This window comes from Muntiacus reevesi, chromosome 9 (assembly GCF_963930625.1).
Source record: "Muntiacus reevesi chromosome 9, mMunRee1.1, whole genome shotgun sequence".
NCBI classification, from domain to species: Eukaryota; Metazoa; Chordata; class Mammalia; order Artiodactyla; family Cervidae; genus Muntiacus; species Muntiacus reevesi.
This window is the reverse complement of record NC_089257.1, coordinates 64233363-64261187: the sequence shown is the minus strand read 5'-3', so window position 1 is coordinate 64261187 and position 27825 is coordinate 64233363. Positions and strand designations below refer to the sequence as shown.

General features: G+C 48.8%; 1 protein-coding gene across 4 annotated transcripts in view; it reads right to left on the bottom strand.

The window, feature by feature from the left end:
- Positions 1–5187: 5187 nt before the first annotated feature.
- Positions 5188–27825, bottom strand: part of SIK3 (SIK family kinase 3) — a 257867-nt gene continuing 235229 nt past the window's right edge. For 2 of the 4 annotated variants that reach the window (XM_065946250.1, XM_065946251.1), the window contains 10 exons: positions 24005–24155; positions 23133–23258; positions 22776–22861; positions 22219–22328; positions 20855–21194; positions 19200–20083; positions 10314–10477; positions 9297–9429; positions 8096–8266; positions 5188–7382 (listed from right to left, as the gene is read on the bottom strand). In XM_065946250.1, coding sequence (XP_065802322.1) covers positions 8109–8266; positions 9297–9429; positions 10314–10477; positions 19200–20083; positions 20855–21194; positions 22219–22328; positions 22776–22861; positions 23133–23258; positions 24005–24155 — 2152 coding nt within the window. In that variant the 3' untranslated portion in view covers positions 5188–7382; positions 8096–8108. The remainder of the gene's footprint in view (positions 7383–8095; positions 8267–9296; positions 9430–10313; positions 10478–19199; positions 20084–20854; positions 21195–22218; positions 22329–22775; positions 22862–23132; positions 23259–24004; positions 24156–27825) is intronic. The other 2 variants (XM_065946252.1, XM_065946254.1) reach the window with 1 other exon arrangement.

Below are 27825 nucleotides of genomic sequence, written 5' to 3'. Positions count from 1 at the left end.
CTCCCTCCCCATCCCATCCCTCTGGGTCTTCCGGGTGCACCAGCCGTGAGCAGTTGTCTCAGGCATCCAACCTGGGCTGGTGATCTGTTTCACCCTTGATAGTATACTTGTTTCAATGCTATTCTCTCCCAAGATTATTTTTTAAAGAACTTCCCTGGCGATCCAGTGGTTAGGATTAAGGGCTTTCCCTGCCAAGGGTCTGGATTCCATCTCTGGTTGGGGAACTAAGATCTCTCAAGTGGAGAGGCATGGACAAATAAAAAAGATTTTTTAACACCTAAAAAGGGCATAATCTCAGAATAAAGGACAGTCGCTTAAATGGATACATAGATCTTTGCATTGTTCATTTTGACCTTGCATCCCACACAAGTGAGAATGGACCCCATCCTGAGGGATGGATGATGTTGAGGAAGGACCTCTGGACTGCTGGCAGCAGGAGCCTGTTCTCTTATTTCATTCATTTTTGCCTTCAACTTACAAAATCCTGGAGGAGGCTCATGAGCCCGATATGCAATCTGAGTTTGCTTTCCTATCCGTAAAATGAAGACAAAAATGGGGGTGGTTGGAGGACAGACCCGAAGTCAGTGCTGTGTATTCATTGGTGTTTGCAGTAACATTTTCTAAGATTTCTCCTGGAAGGTGTGAGACCCCCAACACCAGGTCGCTGACAGGGCCTGGGTCATAGAACCTGTGAACATGCAAGGGGAGAGGAGTTTTGAGATCAGCCTCTCTCCACCCCCATCACCAGATGAGGAAACTGAAGAGGGGAGGAATTTGCCCAGTGTCGCTGATCTCCCAGGGCATTAGAGGCAGGGCTGGACTTAGTACCCAGGTCTCTGGACTGAGGACCCAGGGCAGAAATGTGCCCTGTGCCACCTACCCAGGAAACTCCCTAAGGTTCCAGAATTCAGCCGGGGGCTACCGTCTGCCAGATGTGAGAGTGGAGGGGCCCCAGGCCTGTCCCCGTCTAGCAGCCTCATGCAAGAAGCTCTGGAGCTGGGCTACCTTCAGTCTCAATCCCAGCTGTCCGACTTGTTAGCTGAACCTCCCCCACACCGCAGTCTGTTATCTGTTAAGCGAAGATAACAATGGTCATCTCCTAGAGTTATAGTAGGGGTAGCGAGTGGTATGGAGAATAAGGTCCCCCACCCCCGCCAGCTTGTCCATGTCCTGCTCTCTGGAACCTGTGACTGTTCCTTTAAGTTGCAAAAGAGACTTTTCAGATGTGATTATAAGTCCCTTGAGAGGGACTTCCCTGGTGGTTCAGTGGTTGAAGAATTTGCCTTTCAACGCAAAGGACACTGGTTCAATCCCTGGTTAGGGAACAAAGATCCCAAATGCCCTGGGGCAACTAAGCCTGCACAGCAACTCCTTAGCCTGTGCATTCTGGTGCCACAAATAGAGAGTTTGTGCACGACAGCAAAAGATCCCATATGCCGCAACTAATAAATAAATATTAAGGGCCTTGAGATGGGGTGACTCTCCAAGGTTATCCAGGTGGTCGCGTGTCATCACAAGGGTCCTTACATACACAAGAGGGAGACGGGAGATGCAGAGGCAGAGAAGATGGTAGATCAAAAGCAGAGGTCAGAGGGATGTGATTGTTGGGAGGGGACCATGAGCCAAAAGATGCAGGCAGGCTCTAGAAGCTGGATGAGACCAAGAAGAGTTTCCTCAGAGCCTCCAGGAGGAATCAGCTCTACTGATGCCATGCTCTAGACTCATGTGACCCTTTGTGGACTTTTGACTTCCAGACCCGGACTGTAAGATAAGTTTATGTGGTGTTAAACACTAAATTAGAACATGCATGGCAAAACTGAAAGTGCCTGGCACTGAGTAAACAGTAACTGTTCTGCACCCCAGCACCCCAATTTCTGGCCTTGTGTCCCCTGCTCCCACTGAACACACTCACACTGGCAGACCAGACTTATGAATGACTTCAGTCTCTCGTGGCAGAATTGGGGGAGGGGGAGGGATCACATTTTCTCCGTGTGGCCTTGACCATAAATGCCCAGATGAGGGGCTGACCTACCCCCAGGGGACCCAGCAGAGAGTTGGCCAGCCTAGTTCCTAGCCTTTTGTTAGAGTGGGAGGGAAGCCGATTCCCTGCTGGGGGCAGCTCAGGGGTGTCTGGGGACAAGAGAGGTTCCTTTCTCAACATACAGGGGACCACAGAAGTTTACCACTTGGGTGCTGTTTTGCTCTGCTTTACTGAAATGATTGTGGCAAACCTAGTATCTGAAAGCTGCCAATTCTTCAGTGGCCAAAGCATTTTCACGCTGAACTGAAAGACTGGCAGGGCAGATATTCTCCTTGTTTGGCCCGTGAGAAGCCTGAAGCTGAGAGCTGCTAAGAGTTGCCTTATGACCTTCAGCCATCAGTGTTCACTGCTGGCCGGAAGGGAGTCGGGGGCCTGGCTTCAGCTCTTTGATGGTTGTCTGTTGGTCAGCAGCAGCAGCTGGGCCTCCAACTCCCAAAGCCCTTGTTTGATAATATCTTACCAAGCTGGAAGCTTTCTTTTTATTTAGTTTTAAACTTTTTATATTGGAGTATAGCCAATTAGTGTTGTGATAGTTTTAGGTGAATAGCAAAGGGACTTAGCCAGATATATACATGTATTGATTCTCTCCTAAAGGCCCCTTCTATCCAGCCTGCCACATAACATTGAGAGTTCCCGGTGCCGTACAGTAGATCCTTGTTGGTTATCCATTTTAAATATAGCAGCATGTACATGTTGGGCTTCCCTTGTGGCTCAGCTGGTAAAGAATCCGCCTGCGATGCGGGAGACACGGGTTCGATCCCTGGGTTGGGAAGATCCCCTGGAGAACAGAAAGGCTGCCCACTCCAGTATTCTGGCCTAGAGAAGTCCATGGGATCGCAAAGAGTCAGACACGACTGAGCGACTTTCACTTCACTTCACATGTTGATCCCAAACTCTCTATCTTTTCTCCCAGTTCTTCCCCACTCCCCGGCAACCATAAGTTCATTCTCTGTGTCTGTTTCTGCGAAAGTTTCCTTTTTAAATATGTTGCTGTGCTGTTAGTCACTCAGTCCTGTCTGACTCTTTGCAACCCCATGGACTGTAGTCCTTCAGGCTCCTCTGTCCATGGGATTTCCCAGGCAAGAATACTGGAGTGGGTAGCCATTTCCTTTTCCAAGGGATTTTCCCAACCAGGGATCAAACCCAGGTCTCCTGTACCACAGGCAGCTTCTTTACCATCTGAGCTTGTTCACTACTGTGTCTGCTCCATCTCATTGTAAGGTATTTGGCTTAAGCCAGCCCACGCCCCTCTGTTACTGATATTTTGGAATAAGGGAGACTTTCTGAACAGAGGCCAATGGGAAAACCACAGCCACAGCAAATGGAGCACATCTCAGGACCAGACTTGGGGTCCATCGAGTCAGTCAGAGGCACCAAGTTCCTGGGCTGGACTAGCTATTAAGAGGGTGCAGGGCCCACCAGTGACGGCCCTTAGTCCTACCGCCCTGTTCCCCTGATGTGGAAAGTCTCCCCAGTTACCTTACTGAAGTGGGTCCCCTGGCGTGCATGGGAGTGTGGCTGGCTGGCTGCAGGAGTGGATTTTGCTTAGAATGACTGGCCACTCATTTCACAATTGATGTCTCAATGTCATACTGGTCAGTCTGCACTGGGAGGACTCTTCCCTTCTGGGCCTGGCACATGGCAGACACTCAGCAAATATTTGCTCAATGAACTATTCTGTGCCCCAGAATCCTATGACCCCAAAGGAAGAGGCACCAGGGAGGCAGAGGGTCACCTGAAAGAGCGGGCTTGGAGAGGAGACACAGGAGTCTTGCGCATTTAGTCTATATCGGGGACCCTGCTCAGATTTTACTCTGAGTGTTTATGCTGCAGGTCGGGATGGGAGGCTTGAGGTTGGGAGGTCTGGATCAATTGGGAGGTGAGGAGATCCCCATCACCACCACCCCTGTTCACTGTTTGATCATCTTGTTGCAGCTCCCAGTGATAGACAGAGCCCCAGTTTAGACCACAGCACAGGGCATCGGAACCAGCGAAGACTCTCTCCTGCCCTCCTGCTTAGGAGACTGAGGTCATGGCGGAGCAGGAACGGAGGTTTAGCTCTCGGTAGGTACGCCAGCCTTCCAAATCCTTGATCTGTGCAGGTGGAGTGGGGCGGGTGTGGTGGGGAAGGAGGCTACCTCAAAGTCAGAAAGATGAGCAAGGAGCTGTCGGCAAGGCTTCCAGCTTCACAGCTCAGACCCCTGGGTCCCATCCGGCAGGCAGGGCCGAGGCCCCTGACCTCATCTCCAGGGCATTCCAGCTGCCTGCAGCAGGGCGTGACACCGTCCGCAGAAGTTTCTTCCAGATTATTTGAAGGCATCTGGTTCATCTCTGTTTGGTTTCACAGACACTCTCAGCCTTCCAAGGGAGTGTGTACAGACTTGGAAGATTCCCCACCCCCTACCCCCAGCCCTTTTTAAAAAACCATTTTATTTTGCACTGGGGTAGAGCCCATTGACAGACGATGTTGTGATGGTTTCCGGTGAACAGGGAAGGGACCCAGTCACACACTGGAAGACCCTTCTTGAGAAGCCTCTTTTCTCTCTCAGCAGGACCACAGTGACCTTCTGGTCACATGGACTCAAATGATCTTCTAAGTTCCCTCCTTTCCCTTGTCTTTCTATAAGCTCAGTATTTCCAGCTGCAGTGATCTTTCTTCACAGAAGGCTTCTACCAGCTATTTGTCAGCCGTGGCTGGGACCCTGCAAGAAATTCTGCCCTGTCCTCTGGAGTCCCGTATGGAAAAAGGGGGAGCTACAGCAAAAGTCCCCTTCTATCTTAACACTTAGGTGGTGTCCAGATCACTGGGTTGATTGAGGTCACCCCACAGAAACCCCAGCCTCTGCCAGCTCTTTGAAGTCCTCCTCCTACTCCTTCAAAAGTATCCTCTCAAGGAATCTGTTTTCCATCAGACTCAGCAAAGTGTTCGCTTCTGAGGGGGCAGAGTCCAAGCCAGGTGTCTGAGGACCCAGCGTGAGGTCCAGCTCAGGCTTCTAGAGAATGCTCCTCTCTCAAGGCAGGGTGAGATAAAGCAGAGGTCAGGGCCCCACCCTACACGTCCTCAGCCTCCCGCATTCCAGCTTCCAGCCTGAAAGTTTCTCCCAACTAGAGTCCAAACTCAAGGCGAATAACACAGCAGCGTAAGATCATAGTCAGGTGTTTTATTTTCACAATCCCCTACTGTCCAACCGGGTTACCAAGCTATAACTGCCCACCAAATAACGACTAAAGGTCTTACTGCAGCTTGGGTCTGGAGATTTTTTTTAATCCTTTTTTAATTCAACATAAATGAGAAAAAAAAATACTCTGACATTTTCAAAGAACAGAAATAGGAAAGTATATTCATATACGTTCAACATATACTGCGCATATTGGTTACTACAATACAAAGCAATGATTTTTTTAAAAGTGTAGTTTGCAAGATGGCACGGTTAATAGGCTCACTGGCTTTCGTCTGGGTGCTCGCTGGGGGGCGGCAGTCTGCTCGTCCATCAGTACCGTGAACAAAACAGGCTGAGTGTGTGGTAGGGGCTGGCAGGGGCGTCAGAGCGGCAACGAGCCCAGAGAGGTCAACAGTGGCTGTTCAGGCTCTCTCAGTTGCTTCCAGAAGGTGAGTAGCTGGTGGCTCCCACCAAGTAGAGGGGATGTGGCGACCATGGAAACACAGAGAGGCTCTTGCACTGCAGAAACCCACTCGAGGGATGCTGGGTCCAGGAGCTGAGCTGCCAACATCAGAGAGAAGGACAAGCGACATGGGAGATCCTGGCAGCAAAACCAGGATGGCCATGCTGGGCACCCGCTTTCTTCTGTGCAAATTCAGTATGAAAGATGAGGAGGGGTCAGGGGACCTGTTACTCTGCTTCCCCAGAAAAATGGATCAAGGGTATTTAACGTCTCTTCCTTATTTTGAAGATCAGAAGGCGATAACCCAGATCTTCTGTCAGCCCCCCAGCCAGCAGAGAAGACTTTGGTTTCTAACGGTGAAGGAAAATAAAGATGATGACGCAAACAATAGCTATTGCATATGCACTGCTTCAGCAGGGAAGGGGGGGCAGGGAAGGAGACCACTACATCTGTCACTGGCACAAGTGAGAACTGCTCACAATTACAAGGTCTAAATAAAATACTTTGAACAAAAGGTGCAAGTCACAATTCAAATAGAACAGAATCTGGTTAAACATTTCTCTTTTAAACAAAAATTTCTTTTGTTTGTATTTATTATTAATAATAATAACAATAATATCAACATTTACCAAAAACAATTCCTACATGATCAAGAATTAAAATAGGGGCTGAGGATGCGCAGAGAGGAGGAGGAGGTTAGGAGGGTGGCAGGACCCAAGACAACATCCTGTTCTTCTTGCCTGTGACAAAGAGGCTGAAAGGGAAAAGCATTATATATATAGATATATATATATATGTATGTATGAATGTATGTATTATGTATGTATACAGATACATACATATATATATGGAGAAACAATCCTTGTTATATCACAATATAAAATGAGAAGGAAAGGTGACACAGAAACACAGTGTACCACTGTTGGGTGTTCAGTCCATGGGCAGAACCAGCAGGATGATAAAGGCAACCAACTTTCCGAGTTATAAGAGGGGAGCTGAATTACAAACCAAAGACACATTCTAATTGGCAACCCATCAACGCCAGGCCACTCTCAGCCTCCATGCTGACATTCTCATGTGATTTTGGCTTGGCCAGACATGTTTTTCAGTGGATCCCAGCAGAAAAGACCTCTCCGGGTTCCAGGCTTGGGGTGTCTCTTTTTGCTCTCCCTTCCCTCTTGTCTCTTTCTCCAGACACTACATTCCAGAGTACGGAGTACATCCCTCTAGCTTTTGCTTCTGTGTAAGAGCAGTTCAGGGACTGGAGGGCGCTCTGCAGACAGAGGCTGGGGAGGGGAATGGCTCTGGGCCCTGGCCACCATACGCTAACTGCTCTTCTGTCTTAAAAAAAAGGGGGAAAGGAAAGGAAAAAAAAAGAAAATCACCTCCAAAAAAAAAAAAAAAAAAAAACCCTAAAAACAAAAACAACCAAAAATAATCCAAACCAAAACCAAACAAAACCACCAACTCAAATACACCAAATACACTTTCACAAAAGGTGGGGAACATGGATTTCCTGTTTATTTCCTTGGTGACTTGGTCATACAGGCGAACATGGCAAAACCCCCCTCAGAACCCAAGCGAACAGCACACTGGTGGACTGGGGGGAGGAGAGGAGCTGACATTCTGGGAGGAGGGAAACAATGGCAATTTGGCGCAATGCTGCTAGATACTGTTGGTTTAAAATCAACCTTTTCATTCCCGCGCTGTACATAACCTGCAACAGAGCAGACACAGAGAATGAGTTTGCAAAGACAAAGACTCAAATATTCCATTGAAAACTTTAAAAAAAAATGGTTCACTTTACCTCAGCTATTTTAAGAGGATTTGCTGTACTGAGGCTCTAATTCAGATTTGCCAGATGGCTTAACTTTCATGGAGTCTTTTCTGTTAATGAATTTTCAAAGACAGAACTGATACTACCTCTTGTGTATGTTTAGGCATTACTCCTGCAAAACTGGCCAGTTGACCTGTTTTCTACTGCTGGCCTCTGATCACAAATTTCTGGTATATTTTTCCACTTGCAGCACAGTCTTAGAAAAGATCTGGCTAGACATATATTCTTGCTGAATTTCATCCTTTAGGACTGAGTTCAAGAACCACCTCCTTTTCCATTACCATGGCCAGAAGTCTGGTCTGTTCTCTGAAGCTCACTTATTCTTTGAAGGCTATGGCACCTATAACATGTCTTATCCCCAACAGTTCAACCAAGAGACCATGGCCAATATTTCTTCTATATGCCCCCATCTACCCCTCAAACAATTAGCACGGTGCTTAATGAAGGAGCAGAAAGATGCAAAAACCTTGGCTGGAGGAGTGGTGTTGTCAAGTCCACTGGCTCAAAGTTCATGTGGAATGAATCTCCTGATAGGATCAGGAGCTGACACGGACCGAAAGGGCTGGTCTGGCTCCGGCCAGGGTGATACTCACTTTCCATCTTTTGCTACACGCCTGCCTGTTCCATGCTGAAGGAGACCTCGGGGTGCTTGTAGCTGAGCAGTATGTCTGTGATACACGTGGATGGGTAGCAAGAGGAGTTTAAATGCTGGCTGCCATCCGTCAGGTCCGGGCGCTCCTGACCTCCAAGACTCTCCCCGCATTCTACAAGACCAGAGAAAACTTGGGAGGTTTGCAGGGAGCTTGGGTGGGGGGTGGGCAAGAGGTAGAGAGAGGAAGAGAGAAGTCTGAAACTTCTGCAGCCCTGAATTCTAGTTCAGAGCAGGCCCTCAGTTTGGTTAGTGACCATGGCTGGGGACCAGGCTTCTTCCTGTTGTCCCCACCGTCCATTTCCCCCTCTTCTTTACTGTCTCCCATTGTCAGGCACTGTCAGCTCCTGTGGTGTGGGATAAGACAGCCTCATGCTGGCAGACCCTGACACCTGGGCATACTCTATGCTCAGGGCATGGGCCCAAGCACTTTAAACTCCAAAGCACGGGCCTCCCAGGTGGTGCTAGTGGTAAAGAACCTGCTTGCCAGTGTAGGAGACGTAAGAGACATGAGTTCGATCCCTGGGTCGGTAAGATCCCCTGGAGAAGGAAATGGCAATCCACTCCAGTATTCTTGCCTGGAGAATCCCATGGACAAAGGAGCCTGGTGGGCTACAGTCCAGAGGGTCACAAAGAGTCAGACATGACTGAATGACTAAGCACGCATGCATGGAAGCTAGCAACTGCTCCCAGCACAATCGAGGTCATGGGCTCTGTTGTTTCTGTCACTACAGAGGAGGATCTTGGGGGTCAGAAAGGTTAAGCCTTAACCTGTGGAGCCAGTACAGAGCAGTCAGGATTAACTGCAGATCCGTCCACTCCGGGTCTGTGCTTTTATCAGCTAAGACCCCCTCCCTCTGCTGGTTCTAATGGGAGGCAGACACTAGAACCAGAACATGAGTGACTGAAGAGGCACCTGAACGTGCATCACAGACGAACAGTGACGGCCCCACGCTCAAGCAGGAGGCGGCCTCCTCTGCGCTCGCAACCTCAGGGCAAGACAGCTGCAAAAGGCGGCGTCCAGGAGCCCGTGGGGACGCTGTTCCCACGGGCTGTTTATACAAGAGGGGAGTAGTCACTGGTGAAGAGGGAAGGGGTGCCTTCTAGAAACTTCTTTGGGATGCCCCATGCATAAGGCCCCTTACCCTCATTTTCCCCGTCCTGGAACTGCTGGCTCCCCATGAGCGAGGACTGACTGAGAACTGCATCCGACATCCGGGCAGAACTAAGTGCTTTCCCCGCCACGAGACTCATGCCAGGCAAGTTGTCCAGCTGCACCTGCAGAAAACGATTTTTAAAAGAAGTGAGGAGATCAGAGAACGCGCCTTAAGAGACCGCTGTGCCCTTCAAAGGAGCCCAGGCAAAGGACGGCCTCAAGCACCGTCCCAAGCACTGCTACCCAGGCCCCCTTCCTCTGCAGGGCCATCCAAAGGGGGATGCTGTGGGGGAAGCTAAGGCTGGGGCGGGGGTGGGGGCAGGAAGGGATGGGCACAGTGAGCCTCAGCCACTGCCGCTGACATCTGCATGGCATTCCAGTACCAGGCTTCTGACCTGTCTCATCGCCACGAGACTCTTAGGGCAGCAGAGTCCAACAGCACGCTGTTCGAGGACAGGGATGTTCTGCCCCGTCCAAATCAAAAGCTGCTGGCCACAAGTGGCTACTGAGCCCTGGAATGTGACTAGCGTGACTAAAGAACTTGGTTTTATGTTTTATTTTGTTTTAATTACATTTAAAATTGAACAGTCACATGTGGCTGGTTGTGGCTGTATCAGTGCCGCCGAGGAGTCTGCCCTAAGGCAACAAAGCTCTGCCAAGTGAACTAGCTCCCTTCAAGTCTGAATAAATTCAAGGCAGCTGCCAGAATAATAACTGAGAGTCTGAAGGCTCATCTGCTGGGGCCTGAGTTTCAGCTGTTTGGGGAGAAGTTCAATAACTAAGACTAGAGGAAACGGATGCTCTTGATCCTCAGCTTCAAATGTGGAGCTCGGCGTCAGCAGAGATTCTCCTGGAATTTCAGGCTTGTTACAGTGATTCAGAGACATGCTCCCTGAGTGCTCAGGGGCACTGGACTCTGATTGAGGAGAATAAGAGACACCACCCCACATTCCTAAGTTCTGCTTTCAAAGATCCCGCTTCCAAGAAGCAGGAGAGGCCGACGTACATAAGCATCGTCACTGTTCTGGATGGTGTGATGTCTTTGGAGGGTGCGGGTCCTCTGGTGCTCGCTGACTGAGGGGTGTGTGGGGTACCCGAGTCCATTGTGATCTGGCAGCTCCATCGCTTGTCCGGGAGAATTTCTATCCATGCAGTTCCCTAGGACGGACTCTGAGGAGACAGAGCGAAATAGCGCCAGTCAGCAGACCTAGCGTTTCTCTCAGTTCACTCTCACCAAAGCAGCATCTTGCAAGGCACAGTGGGCCCTGGTGAGGACCACCATTGGCAGACCACTCTCTGCCAATCCTCAGCTGGCTGGTGACGCTCGGAGGAGCCTGGACCAGCCTGCCAACTCTGTCCTTTCTGAGCCTCTCTCTGCAGGCATCATTCCCTTACGAGAAAAGAATCCCATGTGTTAGTGGTTGGCTGAACCTTTTTTTGTCTCTTCATTTCTCTGCTGATTTGACAGTGCTGTGTTCCCAAACCTAGATGCACAGGAGAATCATTCTTGGACCTTCAGGACCTCCAGCCTGGGAGAATGACTTCCGCCCTGTGGACGCCTCTCTCTCTGCCCTTGGCTTCCCCTCCGTACCCCACCCAGTCCTCTCCTCTCCTCCTCCGACTCCAGCCCCAGCTCCTTTCAAGGGTCCTCCTCTCTTTACCTCTCTATCCTTGACCTTCTCACTCTCCCCACACTTACTTTGGCAATATCATTTATTTTCATGGCTTCAACTACACTGCTTCTATGTAAAGAATTACTAAATGCTCTTTTAAGCTCCAGATCCAAAATTCTGTCTACTAGATATCTTTCCCTGGATGGCTAAACAACATCAAACACTTCACAGGTTCAATTCTGAACTCACCAGCTTCCCCCACAACCAACACCTCCTTTCCTAATCTTCTGGGTATGAGCTCACAGAGTCCCTGCTGATTCCTCACTCCTGGTTCCACATTACCTGAAGTCTGAAGAACCTGCCTCTCCAATGTTGGTCACTTTAATCTCTTTCTAGTCTCACTGCTTCCATGAAAGTTTGGTTACCTCCTGCTTGGATCACTATAATAGGCTCCTAACCATTCCTCTTCCACGGCCCTACAAAGATGATTCTATAGTGGAGCCCAAACCCCTCATTTTCACTGGCCCAGCCTCTCTTCCAATGAGCATCCCATACAACTCACCCCTACATTCTAAGCTTTGGTCAAAGGGGACCACTCATGAGTCAATGCATTTGCTTTCACCTTTCTCTCTCCCTGGAAATGCTTAATCTTCTATTTCCATTCCTGCCAGTTCTAATCAACGTATCCTTCTAGTTCCATCTCAAATGTTATCATTTTTATGAAACTTTCTCTTTCAAATAGAAATAAATCATTATTTCCTTTCATTGTCAGAAGGTTTTGTTGGACTGATTATGCTAACATTATTCCTGGCACCATCTTCAATTGTGTACTTGTGTTAATGTTTCATATTAAACTGTAAATTCTTTGAGGACAAGAATTATTACATTCATGTTTGTGAGCCTTTAGTATTCCCGAATACTGTCTGATACCAGTGTTTAACAATATTCTAACTGATACCAACAAACACTCTCTTAATATAGGTCAGTCACCTGTCAGAGTCAGGATGGTCAAGAAGAGTACCAAGGCCACACCAAGGTTGACAGGATCCTCCTGTTGACACATCTGGCTCTAATCCTTAAGAGTCTAGCACTTGAACATGTGTTTTCTTTGTTTGGTTGGTTTTTCTGGGTTAAAGTTCCCTGGCAACTACCAGGCTTATCTCACAATGAACGGTACCTTGGTGAGACCAAGTTTTTAAACAAATGTTAATGGGAAACACAGTCCTAATGCTAACTGCACCATCCCAGTATCTGTGTGAAAAATGAAAGTAAAACGGGCTGCTTGAGTGATGCGTAAAGGGTTTCAGGTCTCTATATTCAAGCGGTCTCCTTCACCATCATGGTGAGGCCAGGGCTTAGGGGCTGAGGCGGGACAGGAAGGGAGGGGAGTGAAATGACATGCACCTTGCTGGTAATGCAAAGCACTCTGGAGGAAAGAGAGAGGAATGGGAGCTTCCAAACGGCTGAAGAGGAAGGCGAGTGAGACTAACCTGCTCGATGGGATCAGGTCACCACCCGCCAAGCAGCCCGATCCCTGTGAGCGGGCACAGTGCACGTGCCGGCTGCAGGGCCAAATGAAGGCCACCGGCAGCAAGTGGTGCCAGGCTGCCTCTGCTGGGTCATATGTGTGCTAAATCTCCCTCCCCACCATCTCTCTCTGTTAAATGTGCTTTTATGCCTGCGAACGGGGTTTCTCCAAATCTGAACACCCACCCTCCTTTTGGCCCTGCCCGTGGGAAGGCCCCACGGACTCTGTCCTCCTTGGCTGCTCTCTTCACAGCCTTCAGGTCTGGTGTCAACACACCTGAAAGGCCACCGAGACAGGCGTAGCTCTTCTTGACGAACCTCACGACAAGCCTTCCTGACTCCCCCGCCTGGAGCTCAGAAGCACTAGCTCTGGGGTCAGGAAGCCCCAGGCCTGGATCCTGGCTTCACCAGAATTCCTGAGCAAGTTACCTGGCTTTACTGGGTCTTGGTCTCTTCATCTGCAAAACACGACTTACTCCACAGGTCTGTGAAGTGCTTACTTGAGTTTGGTTCTCTGTAAGAGCTCAGTAAAGACTGGTATTATTTATACTCATTTCAGAGCTATTATTTCTGACAGGATGGGGCACAATGAACCAAATGATAAAAACAAACAATAAGATGATTTTATCACAGAATCCTACTTTGAGAATTATGGGGCTAGTTTATCACAGGTAAGTGAACAAGTGAGTCACTGAAAATTTAATTTCCAGAAAAGCAGCTTCTGGTTTAGGAGAGATAAATATGAGTTAAAAACTAGATGAAAGGGAGTTCCCTGGTGGTTCAGTGGTTAAGACTTGGTGCTCTCACTGCTGGGGCCCGGGTTCAATCCTGGGTCACGGAACTAAGACCCTGTGAGCCGCACGGCCCTGGGTTCTCACTCAGTCCTGTGCGAAGCTTTGCGACCCCATGGGCTACAGCCACCAGGCTCCTCTGTCCGTGGGATTCTTCAGGCAAGAAAACTGGAACGGTTTGCCATTTCCACCTCCAGAGGAGCTTCCTGACCCAGGGATTGAAGCCAGGTTTCCTGCAATGGTGGGTGGATTCTTTACCACTGAGCCACCTGGGAAGCCACACAGCATGGCCAAAAATAAACTTAGACAAAACAGAAGCATATTAATAGGAGTTGGGTAGCAAACCATGGATCTTTCTGTTCAAATTTCAATATAATTCATAGGTCAAAGATCAGGAAGGGCTGGCACCCTTGGCTTGGCAGATATGCTTGGAAGGGGAAGAAGGCAAGGCAAGGGGGCATAAAGAGAAGAACATAAGACTAAGAATTCAGGGGATTTGAAGTCAGGTTCCAGCTCCATCACAGTGTATGAACTTGGACAAGTCATTTAACCTCCCCTAACCTGTTTCCCTATCTGAAAAATCAGGGTTGTTTGGGGACTCAAGAGACAACAGGTGTCAAAGGGCCTTTCTAAACTGGAAAGGACTACACAAGCAAAGTAATTATTTTTAGTAAGAATGTTGAGTTTAGAGGGCCCTTGTGACTCTATGGATGAGACCCACTGACCAGTTTGGCAGGGGAGGCACTGCGCGTAAAGAGACCAACCCATTGAGCAAGGAACGTGAAATTGAGGCTCAAATCTTTGGCATTCCTTATGCCAATTCAGCAGCTGAAGGAACTGTCAAGCTCACCAAAGGATGCAGAAAGAGGATGCCAAGAGCAGGATTCTCAGGTATTTACCTAAGCAAAGCTGAGAAAGTGCAGAGAAGGGAAGACCATCTGATCAGGCAAGGGGAAAAAATACACAAATGGACACGATGCATACCGCCCACCTACCTAGGGAACCGTGGGGCAGCTTGCACAACTGTCTCTTGAATCTGTCAATGTTGACTCGTCCTTACTCATTTACTGGGTCTTAAGAGAAAATGAGAGAAGTGCATGTGTGCCTATCCCTCTCAAAGGTTCTGGGGGGTAAACCCTCCCAGTCTGTCACCATTTGACCCCCTCTATGGGGCCTGAAGTCCTCCAGGGCTGCTGAAGCTGAGCAGGCTCAGGGAAAATGTCGTCTTCTCTCTGAGTTCGAGCTGGTCATCTCACTGCGTAAACTGATTATGCTATCATATTTATTTGCAAAGTTAAAAAAAAGAAAAAAATCAAGTGTATGTAATAACTAGCACAGAGGGGGAGATAAACCTTATTTCTACTCCTGGGGGACAGAAAGGGAGATTACAGGCAGCATGGGGCATGTCTAGCCCTGACCTTCTACATATTTCAAACAGACCTCTGGCGGGCTGCCGACTCAGCACTCTGGCAGTGTCTGGCCCCCTACTGATTGGTGGCAAGTGGCCATAAAATAGGTAACTGTGGCCATCGATAGGCCGGCATTTAATTCTCCTTGACTAACGTCGGCAATCCCTGATAATCTACCCTTAAGTAGTTTTAGAAGAATGACACAAGCTCTGCATTCATTACGCAGTGCTTCCCGTTGAGGCTGTTTATGAGCTTGTCTGCCCCCACCCCCCAGCATAAGCTCCCTGAGGGCAGGTTCTCTGTCTTTTCATCCCTGCCTTCCCCACTGGACCTAAAATACGGTCTTGTGTGACCTAATCATTCAATAAATTTCGTTGAATTTGCTCTGTCATAGAAGTAACAGTTGGAATGTTTGGGGGTTACTGTGTAACTACACAGAGATGGAGGTATCATGAGAGGAAGCAAGAGGCATTCCTGCCACCCACAAAGATAAACAAGAACGAGCTGTCCCCACATGCCTGCAGGGTGGTAGGGGGAGAGCATCACAACCCGTTCTTGGCAAAAGGAACGGCAAATTATCTGATGGTTCTCTGTTGATGTCAAACTGCAAGCTCTCAAGTTCTTAAGAGTAGAAGCATCTCAGGAGAGGGCTTCCCAGGTGGCGCAGTGGTAAAGAACCCGCCTGCCAACGCAGGAGACGTGGGTTTGATCCCTGAGTTGGGATGATCCCCTGGAGGAGAAAATGGCAACCCACTCCAGTATTTCTGCCTGGGAAATCCAATGGCCAGAGGAGCCTGGCTGGCTACAGTTCTTGGGGTTGCAAAGAGTTGGATACAACCGAGTGACTAAACAACAACAATGTGTCAGGTTAAAGCAGGAAGAGACTGTGGAGTCCCATTTCTCCTGTAAAAGGGATCATAAAACATACGCCCAGGATGGTTGTGAAAAATAAATGAGTGACTGACTGGAGGGCACCAAGCCCAAACAGACGTACTACAAACACTCTCCTGGAGCGGGCACCTAGCCAACATCCCTCACTACACAGATGAAGACGGAGGGAGGGGTTATGTGCCAGGGGGTCACAGAGGAAGCTCCTGTGTCCAAGCTAAGGACGTGGGGACGCCTCAGCGTAAGAAGTAGTCTTAAACATGCAGACATACATTCCCGGAGGGTTTCTAACTCTGGAGCAGCTTTGGGCTTCCCTAGGCCATTTTTTCTCTATTGCATTATCTAAATGTACTGGATCCTAAACCCACGTGGTAATCAACTGGGGGCTTTATTCATTAAAGATAATTGTATATATGGTTCCAAAAGTCTCAAAACAGAAGTAGAAAGAGGTTAGAAAGAGGCAAGTAATAGTATTCAAGAAGAGGCATAAGCTAAGTTAAAGAGTAAATTGAGAGTAAACCACGTAGACACAGGAAGGATTATCTCCAGCCCACACTGGCCAGGGGGACAGGAAATAAGAGCATGGCCTCTAGGAAAGCTCTTAGCAAAGGTCAGGAAAGGGAGATCTAAGAAAAAGGAGGACTCTGAGGGGAAGCAAATCTGATCATGGTAGCTCAGCCAGTGAAGAATCCACCTGCAGTGCAGGAGACCCTGGTTCGATCCCTGGGTCAGGAAGATCCCCTGGAGGAGGGAATGGCTACCACTCCAGTATTCTTGCCTGGAGAATTCCATGGACAGAGGAGCCTGGTGGGCTACAGTCCATGGGGTCGCAAAGAGTCAGACACGACAGAGTGACTAAGACTTTCAAACCTGATCATGAGGCAACAAGAACACGGTATTTTTGAGCTGAAACCTTTAGGGGTGTATTTATGGCTGGATTCTTCCAGAAACCCAAAGAGATGCATGCAGAGAGAAGTGGTGGTGATGGCAGTGGATTTAAGAAGGCAGCGAGAAGGGAGAGGGAGAAGAGATCGCAGGCACTCAGCTTGGGGAATGGTAGGAGGGATCTGTCAAGAGAATCCTGACTCACAGGTTCGTCTGAAGTAAACTGATTTAAAGCTGCTGGATCCATATCAGACTCTGGGTTTCAGGAACCCTTTGCCCTTAGCTACTAATTCTTTCATGTAGACTGCACTGCAAGTAAGGCAGCTTGTCTCCCCCTAAAACATCCCTGGGACTCTCTTACCCATGGTCTTTCCTCATGCTTCTCCTCTAAATCCAAACAGCAAAATCCTCTTCATCCACCAAGTCCATGCATGCTCAGTCACTCAGACATGTTTGACTGAAGCTCACCAGGCTCCTCTATCCACGGAATTCTCCAGGCAAGAATACTAGAGAAGGTTGCAAGCTCTCCTCCAGGGGATCTTCCTGACCCAGGGATTGAACCTGCATCTCTTTAGTCTTCTGCATTGGCAGGTGAATTCTTTACCACTGGGCCACCTGCGAAGTCACCAAGACCTCACTCAAATGTCACTCACTGTGGGAAACCTGGCCCTGCTCTGAAAGAGGACCAGTCTCCCCTGGCTCTGGTGCTCCCACAGCACCTGAACTGGCCACGTTCTGCTTTTCCTTAGGCACTAAAAAGACCCACAAGCCTGCCACAACAGGTGCGGTTCCTCTGACAAGCAGAGGACACAAGCAAATTCAAGCCTCCTGGTCTCATGTAGTTGTCACAGAGGGGGGAAAAGTGATAGGAATTAAGAGAGAATCATTTTTGAAGAAAAATATTTCAAAAGGTTATTTTCACAGACAGCAATCCAGGGTGATGGGTTGGGGAGTGTGCACTGTTTGCTCACTTGCTCCTTCCTGGAGTCTTGCACATGTGATGCGTGCTCAGGACATGTCTGCTGGAGTGGAGTGAGTAGCTCTCGGGTTCAGTGCCACTTCCTAGCTGTGGACCTTGGGGGTGAATTACTTAATCTGCGCCTCAACTGTCTCACTGGTAAGTGGGGATGGGAAGAGCTGTGAGGATTAGGCGAATTTATGTGTGAATAGCATCTGGTGTATGGCATGTGAAATGCACTAGGAAAATGTCAGCTTGCCTCCTTTTCCGATGAAAGCTGTCATTCACACAGGAAGCTTTCCCAGCATCCCTGATGCCGTCAAGCTGCCTCTGCTAGAACACTCCCAGCCACAGAAAGCTCCCAGTCTGCTCAGCAGCCTCTTCTGGAAAATTCTTGTGAAGGCTTCCCTGGGGGTTGAAAGCTGCTGCAACTTCCATCCTGGTCTTGGCTCTGCCTCAAATTTGAATCCAGAGAAATCTAATCCTTTTCCATCTGACAAGTATGACGGCTCTCCTGAGTTTTCCCCCCAAGCCTAAACATCCCCAAGTCTGTCAGCCAATCCACCTATGACTTGGTTCCAAAACCTCCCACCAGCCTACGTCAATTCTAAAATACAGCAACCGCAGCGGGACACAATACATCTGACTGGTGTAGACCTCAAACTGGACAGTACCCAACTGCTCAAAAGCCCAGGATTTAACGGGAGTTTTATGGAACTGCATCCCTATTGGTGCTTCATGAGCACAACCTGAAGGCGCCACGTCCTCTTCACACAAACTGACTCGGGGTCAGGTCTTCCATCCTGCTCTGTGCCTGGAGACCCGACGGCCCCAGGAGCTGAGTCTGGTGTGCTGACTTTAAGTGCAGAGCAGGACAGGCTTCAAGAAGGGAGGGTGGGAAAAGTGCCCTGTTTCAGGGTTGAATATTTTATGGAGAAACTTGCTTTCAAGATCTGTGATGATGGGATGGATGTCAGTCCAGATTTTGGATAGGGTGAATGCTATGACACTAATGAGATGACATTTTCTGAGCATAACTCACTGGTAGTAACTTCAAATCTCCTTCCAAATGAAAATGAATGTCCTCATTAATTATACAGTGATACTAAATGAAACAGCATGGCATCCCTTGTGATGCTGCAATATTCTGTACTTAGCTTATCAACGAAGTGATCAGAATAACAATACCTCAAATTATTTAAATCATACATATTATCAAGTCTGCCTCTCCCCCCGTGTCACACACACAAACATTATGTATAAACATAAACACACATGTGTTATGTTTTAATCTTCACAAATACTCTGCAAAGGACTGTGATTCCTCCTGCCCGTTTTCACAGATGGGGAAATAAGAACCTGAGGGTTAAGTGACAAGGTCACTGCACTCATAACAGAGGCAAGTCCAGGACCAAGGGACCCTGACTCTTACTCCAACACTGTTTACACTAAACCCTGTTTCCCCAGCACTGGCTGACTTTTTTCTATCACAGAGGTTAAAGCTAGCTATTTTGATGACAGCTGAGAAATTCTGGATTCTAAGGAACCATGGTCTGAATATGGGAAAACAGGTAATACATCTTGCTGACCATCATCTGTGTGTTCATTTTCTATCACTCTCTTTTAATTCTGAAAACAGATTCCCTTCTCCATCAGATACCTATTTCCTATGTGCTTCTCCCCTAAAAGGTTTTGCACGTCTTCTCAGGAATTCTTTCTCTCTTAGCAACCCAGAGGACCAGGGTTGAAAACAGGTAAACCCTGCTGAGTTCACCGAACGAGGGCAGGCAGGCCCAGAGATCGACCCTGCAGGGCTCTTACCTCGGCTGGACACCTTATTTCTAGTGAAGGCGGCAGCCGGCTGTCGGTATGGATGGATCCCCAACTCCTGTGCATGATTCACGGTTCCCAGGACAGATTCAGGGTCCCCGGGGCCACCTGTACTCAAGAGCAGGGGGCTGTCATGGCAACCTTTGGTCAATGTGTTCCCGCTCTTCCTGTCCGGGAAGCCATCCTTGGCCCCCTCGCATGAGCACTCCTCCTCCATGCTCTCTGAGTGCACGAGCGCTGGTTGGGGAGCGTAGCCGTGGGTCGGGGTCGGGGAGGAGACCTGTGAGATACATTCTTGCGCCCTGATCTGCAGAAGGTGCTGGGGGCTGGTGTGGTGGTGGTGGTAAGAGTCAGCGTTCTGATACGGCAAAGCCTGGCGCTCCGTCATGCTCTGTCCCCCGAGGCCGGGAGCCAGACTCCCGGCATCCCCCTGGTTCATGTGCCGGAACAGCTCTTGGTATTCCTGCTGCTGCTGCTGCTGCTGCTGCCGCTGCCGCTGCTGCCTTTTGACGAGCTGTGCAAACTCCGCCGGGGGCAGCCGCATGTCCGAGTGGCCGGTGAGCGAGTGCCGGGGGGAGAGCAGTCCCTGGAGGATGTGGGGCACCTGCTGGTGTCGCGTGTAGTCTGGCGGCGTGGGGGAGAGCAGGGCCTGCTGCAGTGCCGATGTGGTATAGTGCGGTGGCTGCTGGTGTGCACTGGGAGGGAAGGTGGGGAACTGGTCAAGCGGAGGGACTTTCAGGGCTTGGGTGGGAGGTAACCCCGCTCCTGGTGAAGGGTTGTAGCTGCTGGGGGAACCCCGGGACTGGTCCGAAAACAGGTGGGGGTGTAAATGCGCCTGGTCGTAGTTAGCAGGGGAGAACCGATTCACGTTCAAGCTGCAGATACAAAAGGGAGTGAGTACCAGGCATCCGTGTGACAAGTGTGCTAAACTCCCCGGGGAACAGCTACCACTCCCCTTCAGTAGTGAGCCTCTGCTGGTACAGAGAACCGCGGACCACAGGGAGGACAGGGGCGTAGGCATTACCCCCACCATTCCCTCGGGCTTGAAGGTAGCATCATCACTTGAGTTAAGATGCCCATCTCTTAGAATATGAGTGATGGAAAGAAACAATCCTAGAAGAACAGACAAGGGGGGTAACTGAAATTTTTACCTACTCCTCTAACTGGCCCTTTTCTTCTTTGCAGACCTATAGTAAGGTGGTGGTGGTGTTCAGTCGCTAAGTTGTGTCTGACTTTTTTGTGATCCCACAGACTATAAGCCACCAGGCTCCTCTGTCCATGGGATTCCCCAGGCAAAAGTACTGGAGTGGGTTGCCATTTCCTCCTCCAGGGGATCTTCCTGACCCAAGATCAAACCCACATCTCTTGCATCTCCTGCATTGGCAAGCAGGTTCTTTATCACTGCACCACCTGGGAAGCCTATATACTAAGGTAGCTGCGTCACTATCCTCCTGTCTCACTAACATTTTCATCCTGAGTCAATATATAGGTTTCGAGTCCATCCCAAGCCCATTGCCTCACTTTTAGTCAGGCTGAAACAAGCACAGCCCAGTCAGAGCCCTTCTGTCCTCCTCTCCTCCTCCTAAGGGGCTTCCTCCCACCTGGGTGCCCTGGAGAGCTGGCCAGGAGACTCCGGGCAGCCTCACCTGTGGGCCTCCGCACTGTCGGCGCTCAGCTGCTTGGACAAGGGCCGGTGCCCATAGCTGAGGGCGGCCATCAGGCTGGTCCGTAGCTGCATCTGAACCTGACTGGTGTTGGGGCTGATGGAGACGCCCCGGCCTGCAGAGGCGGCAGTGGCCCCAGGCATGCTGCTGAGCATGTCGACAGGCTCCTGGACTTGGATGGTCACCTGCTGTGACTGCGGAGGCTGCTGTATGCCCAAGCAGGTCAGTGCCACGTTGGGAGGAGGGGAACAGTTCTCAGGCTGCTGCTGGAAGATGGCACTGCGGGAGGGGAAGCCTTGAAACTGGGAGGAAGATGCAGCACCTGGGGAGAAAGGAGCCCCAGAGTGACCACATGCCCGGGTTACCTGCGGCCGGAAGTCATGGGAGCCACTGAGGACGCTCAACTCACATACCACCCAGAGCAGTGCTTCTCCAACTCCAGGGTGTGGAAGGTTCCTTTGGGGGACTTGTGAAGACACACACTCTTGGGCCCAACCCTCAGAATGCTGACTCAGTAGGTAAGGACAGGGTTCCAAGAATTTGCAATTCCAAGAAATGCCCATTGATTATTTTCTGAGTAGCTCTCATCCAGGGCAATGCTTCTCAAACTCTATTGCATGTACGAAGGGACTGGGGATCTTGCTAAAACATAGATTCTGATTCAGCAGGTCCATGATAGGATCTGAGATTTGATTTTTCCTGCTGATATTGCTGGTCAGGGACCCCACTCTGAGTAAGAAGGGCTTTGAGACCAACTCAGGCTCTTCAGGGGATCTAGACTGGGTGGTGTCACTTAAGAGGTTCTCAGTTTTCAGAATGCTAACCCCTCAGAGTGCTGGCCTCTGAAGGATTGTATAAATTAGGGCCCGCTCATCTTTGCCTCCATCTGAACATCCACAAGAGAGGAGCCACGTGCCCAGCGGATCACCAAACTCAGGCGTGACAAGAGGGAATGTTCTGGTAGTAGCCCATTCATTTGGTACAGTTGGAGGGGATTTTATGAAAACATCAATACCAGTCAACCTTTATTGAGATCTGTATTGTTCCAGAGGCTATTCTAACTATTATACCTAACATATATTTCATACATACCTAACTATGTATTTCATAGTATTATTATCCTTGTCTTACATTTGAGCAAGCGGAGATGCCCGGAGATTAAGCAGTCTACCTGAGGTCTCACAGCTAAGGAGCTGGTAGCAGCAGGAGCCAAGCCAAGGCAGCCTGGCGCTAGAACCACCCCTACACAGCATGTGGCTCCGTCACCCTAAGCAGCGGCTGAGGCACTCAAGACTAAGCCGCTCTTCTCCTGCGGCTCACGGTTCAGAGAAAACCTCCCCACTCACCGTGAGGCTGCATCATGGCGCTGCTCATGGGGGGAGGACTGTTACTGGGCTGTCTGAAGAGATGGTTGTTGGGGTGGTTGGGAGGTGGGCTGGAAGGCTGAATCCTTAACCTTAAAAAACAATAGAACCAGATGAGTAAATACACTTCCTGAGGTGACAGTATAACCTTGAAGTTAGTTTCAGCCATTTGATACCCACAGGCAGAAATTCCATTTTTAGTTTCGATAAGCTTCCAGGCTAGACAAACATACACAGGCCAGCCACCATAGTCTACTGAAAGCCTGTCGACATCTTAGTTTCCCAGATGTCCCAAGGAGGCAGGGGTCACTGTGGGCCTGCATCTGGCCTCCTGTATTAGGTGTCAGATTACATGGTTCATAGGGATAAGAAAATGAAGTGGCACAGGAAGTCAGGATTTTAGGAAGCTGCTGAAATTAAAATTGGTCTTCCTGCTTTTCTGACTGAGATGGGTTCTTCCAAGATGAATGCTATAGTCAGTCATGTCTCCCATGTGAGTGAGGCCAACAGCTTAGGCAAAGAACAACATGCTTCATTACCTCTGGAGCTGGTGGGTGAGGAGGGCAGGCTGATTTTCACATGCAGCTTGAAGAGGTGGAGAAGGCTGAGGAGGACAGATAGAGTCCTAAAACACACGCAAGAAAGGAGAAAAAAATACTCGTGAGCTTGAAGAGTAACCAGAGCCAGCCATTCTTGGGAAGGGAAGAGACTATCTGTGACTGAGATTTATGCTCTCGTCGTTCATCAAAAGGCTTGATTACCTTGACTCAAACATGGCAACCACACAAATAACTCAACTTCACTCTGCCCTGCATGATCTCCTCCAGCATTCACAGGCCCATCAGCCTGAGAGCAAGCTCCAGACAAGTTGGAGAGAGTGAAGAGGGAAGGCCTACTTGAATCTGCTGCTGGAGAATTTGGTGGTGCTGCTCCTGCTGGTATAACATATGCTGCTGCTGGGTCTTCTCCAGGGTTCTTTCATCAATCTGCCCCCCGTACATCTTCTGCAGCTGCTCACACTCCTGAAGGGAAAGCAGTTCATACAGAGGGGATACAGCCAGGCCTACCCCATGCAGTGCTGTCAGCAGACGCAGAGCTGCCCCAGGTCTCACGGGCAGAAAGAGCCCACAGAGAAGAACTGTGTCCTTGATGAGCAACTGACCCCTTTAGGTGGGCATTTGTGTACTAAATATATTCACGCTTTGTGCTGGCTGCAGGAAGGGAAAAACACCGAGATGGCCTGGGTACGAGCGAAGGTTCCAGTGTGAAATCAGTGTACAAAGCACATGCCACTCCAAGCTTGGTTGTCAGGAAGGCAGAAAGAAAACCGGCCCTTTACAGAAGCCTGGAGGTACACTTCCTTCCTCTGGGAGCACCATTCCATACCAGCTGGAGAGTATGCCAGGTGGTAATGCAGAGCAGGCTCCAACAAGACCCAGTGCCCATAAGTCATGAGGGGAATGCCAGGGTTGCTTCAAAAGACATTTCTGGGTGCTTCCCACTGAAACCCAAGCCCAGAAATTCCTCTCTAATGAACCACTGAGACAGGAGGAAATTTAGTCCCTTCCTGGGGAAAGCTGGACGTAAGCAGAAGGAAGGAAAACGTGTAAGGAGCTATCTGCTTTGGCACCTCTAAAACTGCAGTGCTGCTGATGTGAGGGGGCAGAAAGCTTAACACCCGTGTCCTCCTGCAACACCGGTCTCTGTTACCCATGCTGGTCTCTGCTACCCATGCTTCTCCAGAGATGCCTGCCATCTCTAACATTACCTGCTGCAACTGTTTGATGCTGCTGTTGTTGCCCATTTTTTCCAGGTGCGCTTTGAAGGCCTGGATGCTTGCAGCCCCATCTGAGAACCGGCGCACAGGGGAGAAACGCTCCGTAGGGAGGTGGAGGGTGTTGGAGTCCTTGTAGGTGGAGCTGAATATATGGGAAGAGAAGGTTAGGGGCTAGGACTCAGGGGTTTGGACCAAATCACCTAGGGACGCTGTTCCAGATGAACACAAAGCTGCCGGCTACACGCGCAGCCTGGCATATTACGCCACTTCCATGCCATCTCCAGAGGCCAGTCGTTTCCCTAGCCTGCCTTCCCTCTAGAGGCCTCCAAGTGACCATCTTCTGTTTCCACTTACCTTGAGTTGGCTTAATGTCCAAGCCTGGGAAGGTCCTGGGATCAGATACATCCAGTTCTTACAAATACTCTGGGTCAGAGAGAGGGGAGCTTCACAGTAGCCCTCAAGCCCAGCTGTAGAGGAACTCCTCCTTTTACAGTCATGTCTCTATCTAGTGCCTTTAGAAACCCAGAACAAACCTACTCATGTGACCTGAAGTTTTCCCTGAATTTAACCTCTGTATGACCGACCAGAGGGAAACTACAGTCAACTTTGGGGTCAAAGGTCTGGCCTGGAATTCATAGGTTTTTTTAATGCTAGAAAACTCAAGGTGGAGCTTAAAGTGGGGAAACTGGGGACCGCTGATCCCCAGATGGAGATAGCCCATCCTTAAGAAACGTGGGCCTGAAGATCCTGCACATACCTGGTCAACGCAAATAAGGTTATCTGCTGTGAAAGGTAACTTCTCAGAGCAGTGGCACCCTCCCAACCTGCTAATCAAAGAGGAATCATGTGGATTACCTTCAAAATGACCCCACTACTCAATAAGAACAAAGCCAGTGTCTTACAGAAAAGAAAGAACGAGCTATCAGTAAGGAATGCCTAAGAGAGCATGAGAGTTAGAAGCTAACACCTATACTAATCAGAAAGAGATGTTTATGGGTTGAAGTCAGCAGATAAAAGACTGCCAAGGCAGCATTCCAGCAGCTGATGGAAAGGATCAGGGTTTCAGGTCCAGAGCAGAGATGACATCACACTGAGCCGTGGGTGAAATGATGTACCACCTTGCCAGTTACTCATTCTGGACAGAAGCGGAACCAGGGTTAAGAAAGCGGGTGAACAAGCCAATTGAAGTGCAGCAGACAGGGAGGGTCTAGGAGGGGCTGATGAGTGTGCGGAGGAGTTAAGAGTTCTGGCAGCAGGGAAAAGCCCTCTACCCTCTAATGTTGACTCCTGTCTCAGACTCCACCTGAAGCTTGACACAGCAGTGAGCTGATGAAATGAACACAACATGTATCTGGGTTCGGTAACACGAAAGACAAATGAGTTTGGAAGACACACTCCAGAAACAGTGATCATGGGAGCTGGTCTCAGGGGAATTTCCTCAGTATTTCTTATTTCTGTTTGTACTTCAGGTGTTTGGAGTTAAAGCAAGCAGGTACTATTTTCTCCTAGAATCTGATTCTTACACTTTCAGTATTTTCTGATGATGGACACATTTCTGATTCACTCAGAAAGCTGTGTTCTTCGAGGAGTTAATTAGCCTGTACAAAACACATTCTCCCCCATCCCAGGTCCAGGTATTTCATGACTTTCCCAGAAGATCAGGTTGTGAACAGACTGACATCCTGGGTGGCCCAGCACAGGAGTTTCAGAGGAATAGTTCTTAGGTAGTTGCTCATTCTGGAAGCACTGACAATATCAATTGTGCTTTATTTTTATTAGCAATCACATTCAAACTCAGGACAGCCTCATGTCAGGCTGATATGCCCACTATACTCTTCAAACAGGGACTTGGCTCCCGACCTAGATAAAATCCATCTTGTGTTAGTTAGGGTTTTTTTTGTTAATTACACTTAATTTTTTTTTTTTTTAGTTTATAAATTACACAATTCCAGGATTACACACTCAGACCCCTCTTCTGTCTTCATGTTGGACTTCATCTACGATACCTCAGAAGAACAGACATATTAGCTGTTCTTGTGTCATTTCCTCCAGCAAATGAATGGAATTCAATAATCTCTCCAGGCCACCCATTTTCAGTGTTTGATAGCCTTGGAAAGTTTCTCTTTTGCCCTGAAGACTTGCTTCAGTCTCTTGTGTCACCATGTTTTTATAGCAACTCCATGGAGACGTGCTGAGTTTGCATAAACACCGCACCTTACACAATCTGTCACTCACAGAGTATTCATTCCAGTTCAAACTGGCTTGACCACAGAGAACCCTTGAAACACTCTACCAAGAGTGTTCACACAGAAACAGACAGTAGACAGATCTCCAGCAGGCAAGGCCTTGACAATGACCAGGCAGCGTGGAAACCACACAAATGGAGCTGTGGGCCAGGGTGGCCTTCCTTTAGTAATAGGTGTAAACACGGCATCAGGTCAGTGATAAAGGCAAACTGTGGTGATGTACTCGTCTTCATGCTTGCCCCATAAGAACATGGCCTGAGGGGCACCTGAATCAAACAAGGATTAAACCCAAAGGACTGAAACTAAACAACAGAGCCTGACAAAGCCTGAAAAACTAAGTGTGGGGCTGTCAAGGAAGGAAAGATAGCAACAGGGAAAAATAAAGCAATAAAGAGTCTATCAGGTAACAGTATAGAGCTTAGAGTTATTGAGAAATCATAGAAAATGTACAGGCAGCTAATGATCACCCAAAGTGATGTAGAACTGTAACAGTAAGGTTCCTGAGAGATTCTCCTTAGAAAAATACTGTCTGTACCATCAGAGTTTTATTTGATAAATGTCATTCATGCTACTCCTAACAGACCATTTGTACCATATTATTTATGGTCATTTATGAAAGCTTATCTTTCTTCTTTCTGAGTTCCAACGTGGCACTAATGATGTTTCAGTTTGCTCAGAGGTCACCTGTCTCTGCTGATTACCTATGATGCCCAGTGGGTAACAAGACACAATAAAAACACTGTGTCAAGCTTGCCAGTGTGAGTCTGGCTGCAAGATTGAGTAATAACACATTTATAAACTTAATTTCCTCAGAATGTGCTTTCCAAACTTCCCAAGTAAGGCTGCTCTTCACTGTCCTCCCAAAAAGACTAAAAACAAACAAACAAACAAGCTCTAGCAACTGGTGGTGGCTTTGAAAGTGTGGCCTGCGAGCTTGAGGACAGCTTTGGAAAGGACTAAGCTTTTTGGTCATCACAGAGTTCACAGAAGATAATCGCCTTCTTAACCCAGCAAGGTGTCACTCCCCTCGTTCCTAGGCTTACTTGAACTCAAGTTTGTGAAGTTCTCTTGGCAAGGAAGGCTACACTTGTTTTTATGTCTTTAAGAGAAAATGAATTATAAATTTATCAGAGACCTACTAGAAGATTTTGCTGTCAGAATCCTGCAAGGATGACTTTCAAGCACAACACTCAAGAGGATGCAGCGTCTCCGCTCTACCATTCACAAAGGAATGTGTTTTCCCCCATCCAAGCTCCTCATTCAGGGGTCACATGATAAGAAATGCTCATCCTGCTGATGGTGATGGGTTATTAAAAGTCAAGCCTACTGATGTGGTCACAAATCCTATCTCCAGCTGGTCTTCTGAGCTTCACCCACTTGCAGGTCTCAAGTTCAATTTCATCTATGAGTCAACGTCTAGAGTCATGAGGATCAACTGCAGGCAATAAACACGTCTACAAGGTAATGGGAAAGAAGTGTCTCTTACAGCCCTGGGTATGGCTGAGTCAAGGAGCTGAGAAGACGTAAAGTTCAGGATGCTGTTTAAAGCCACGATGCTAGTCACCA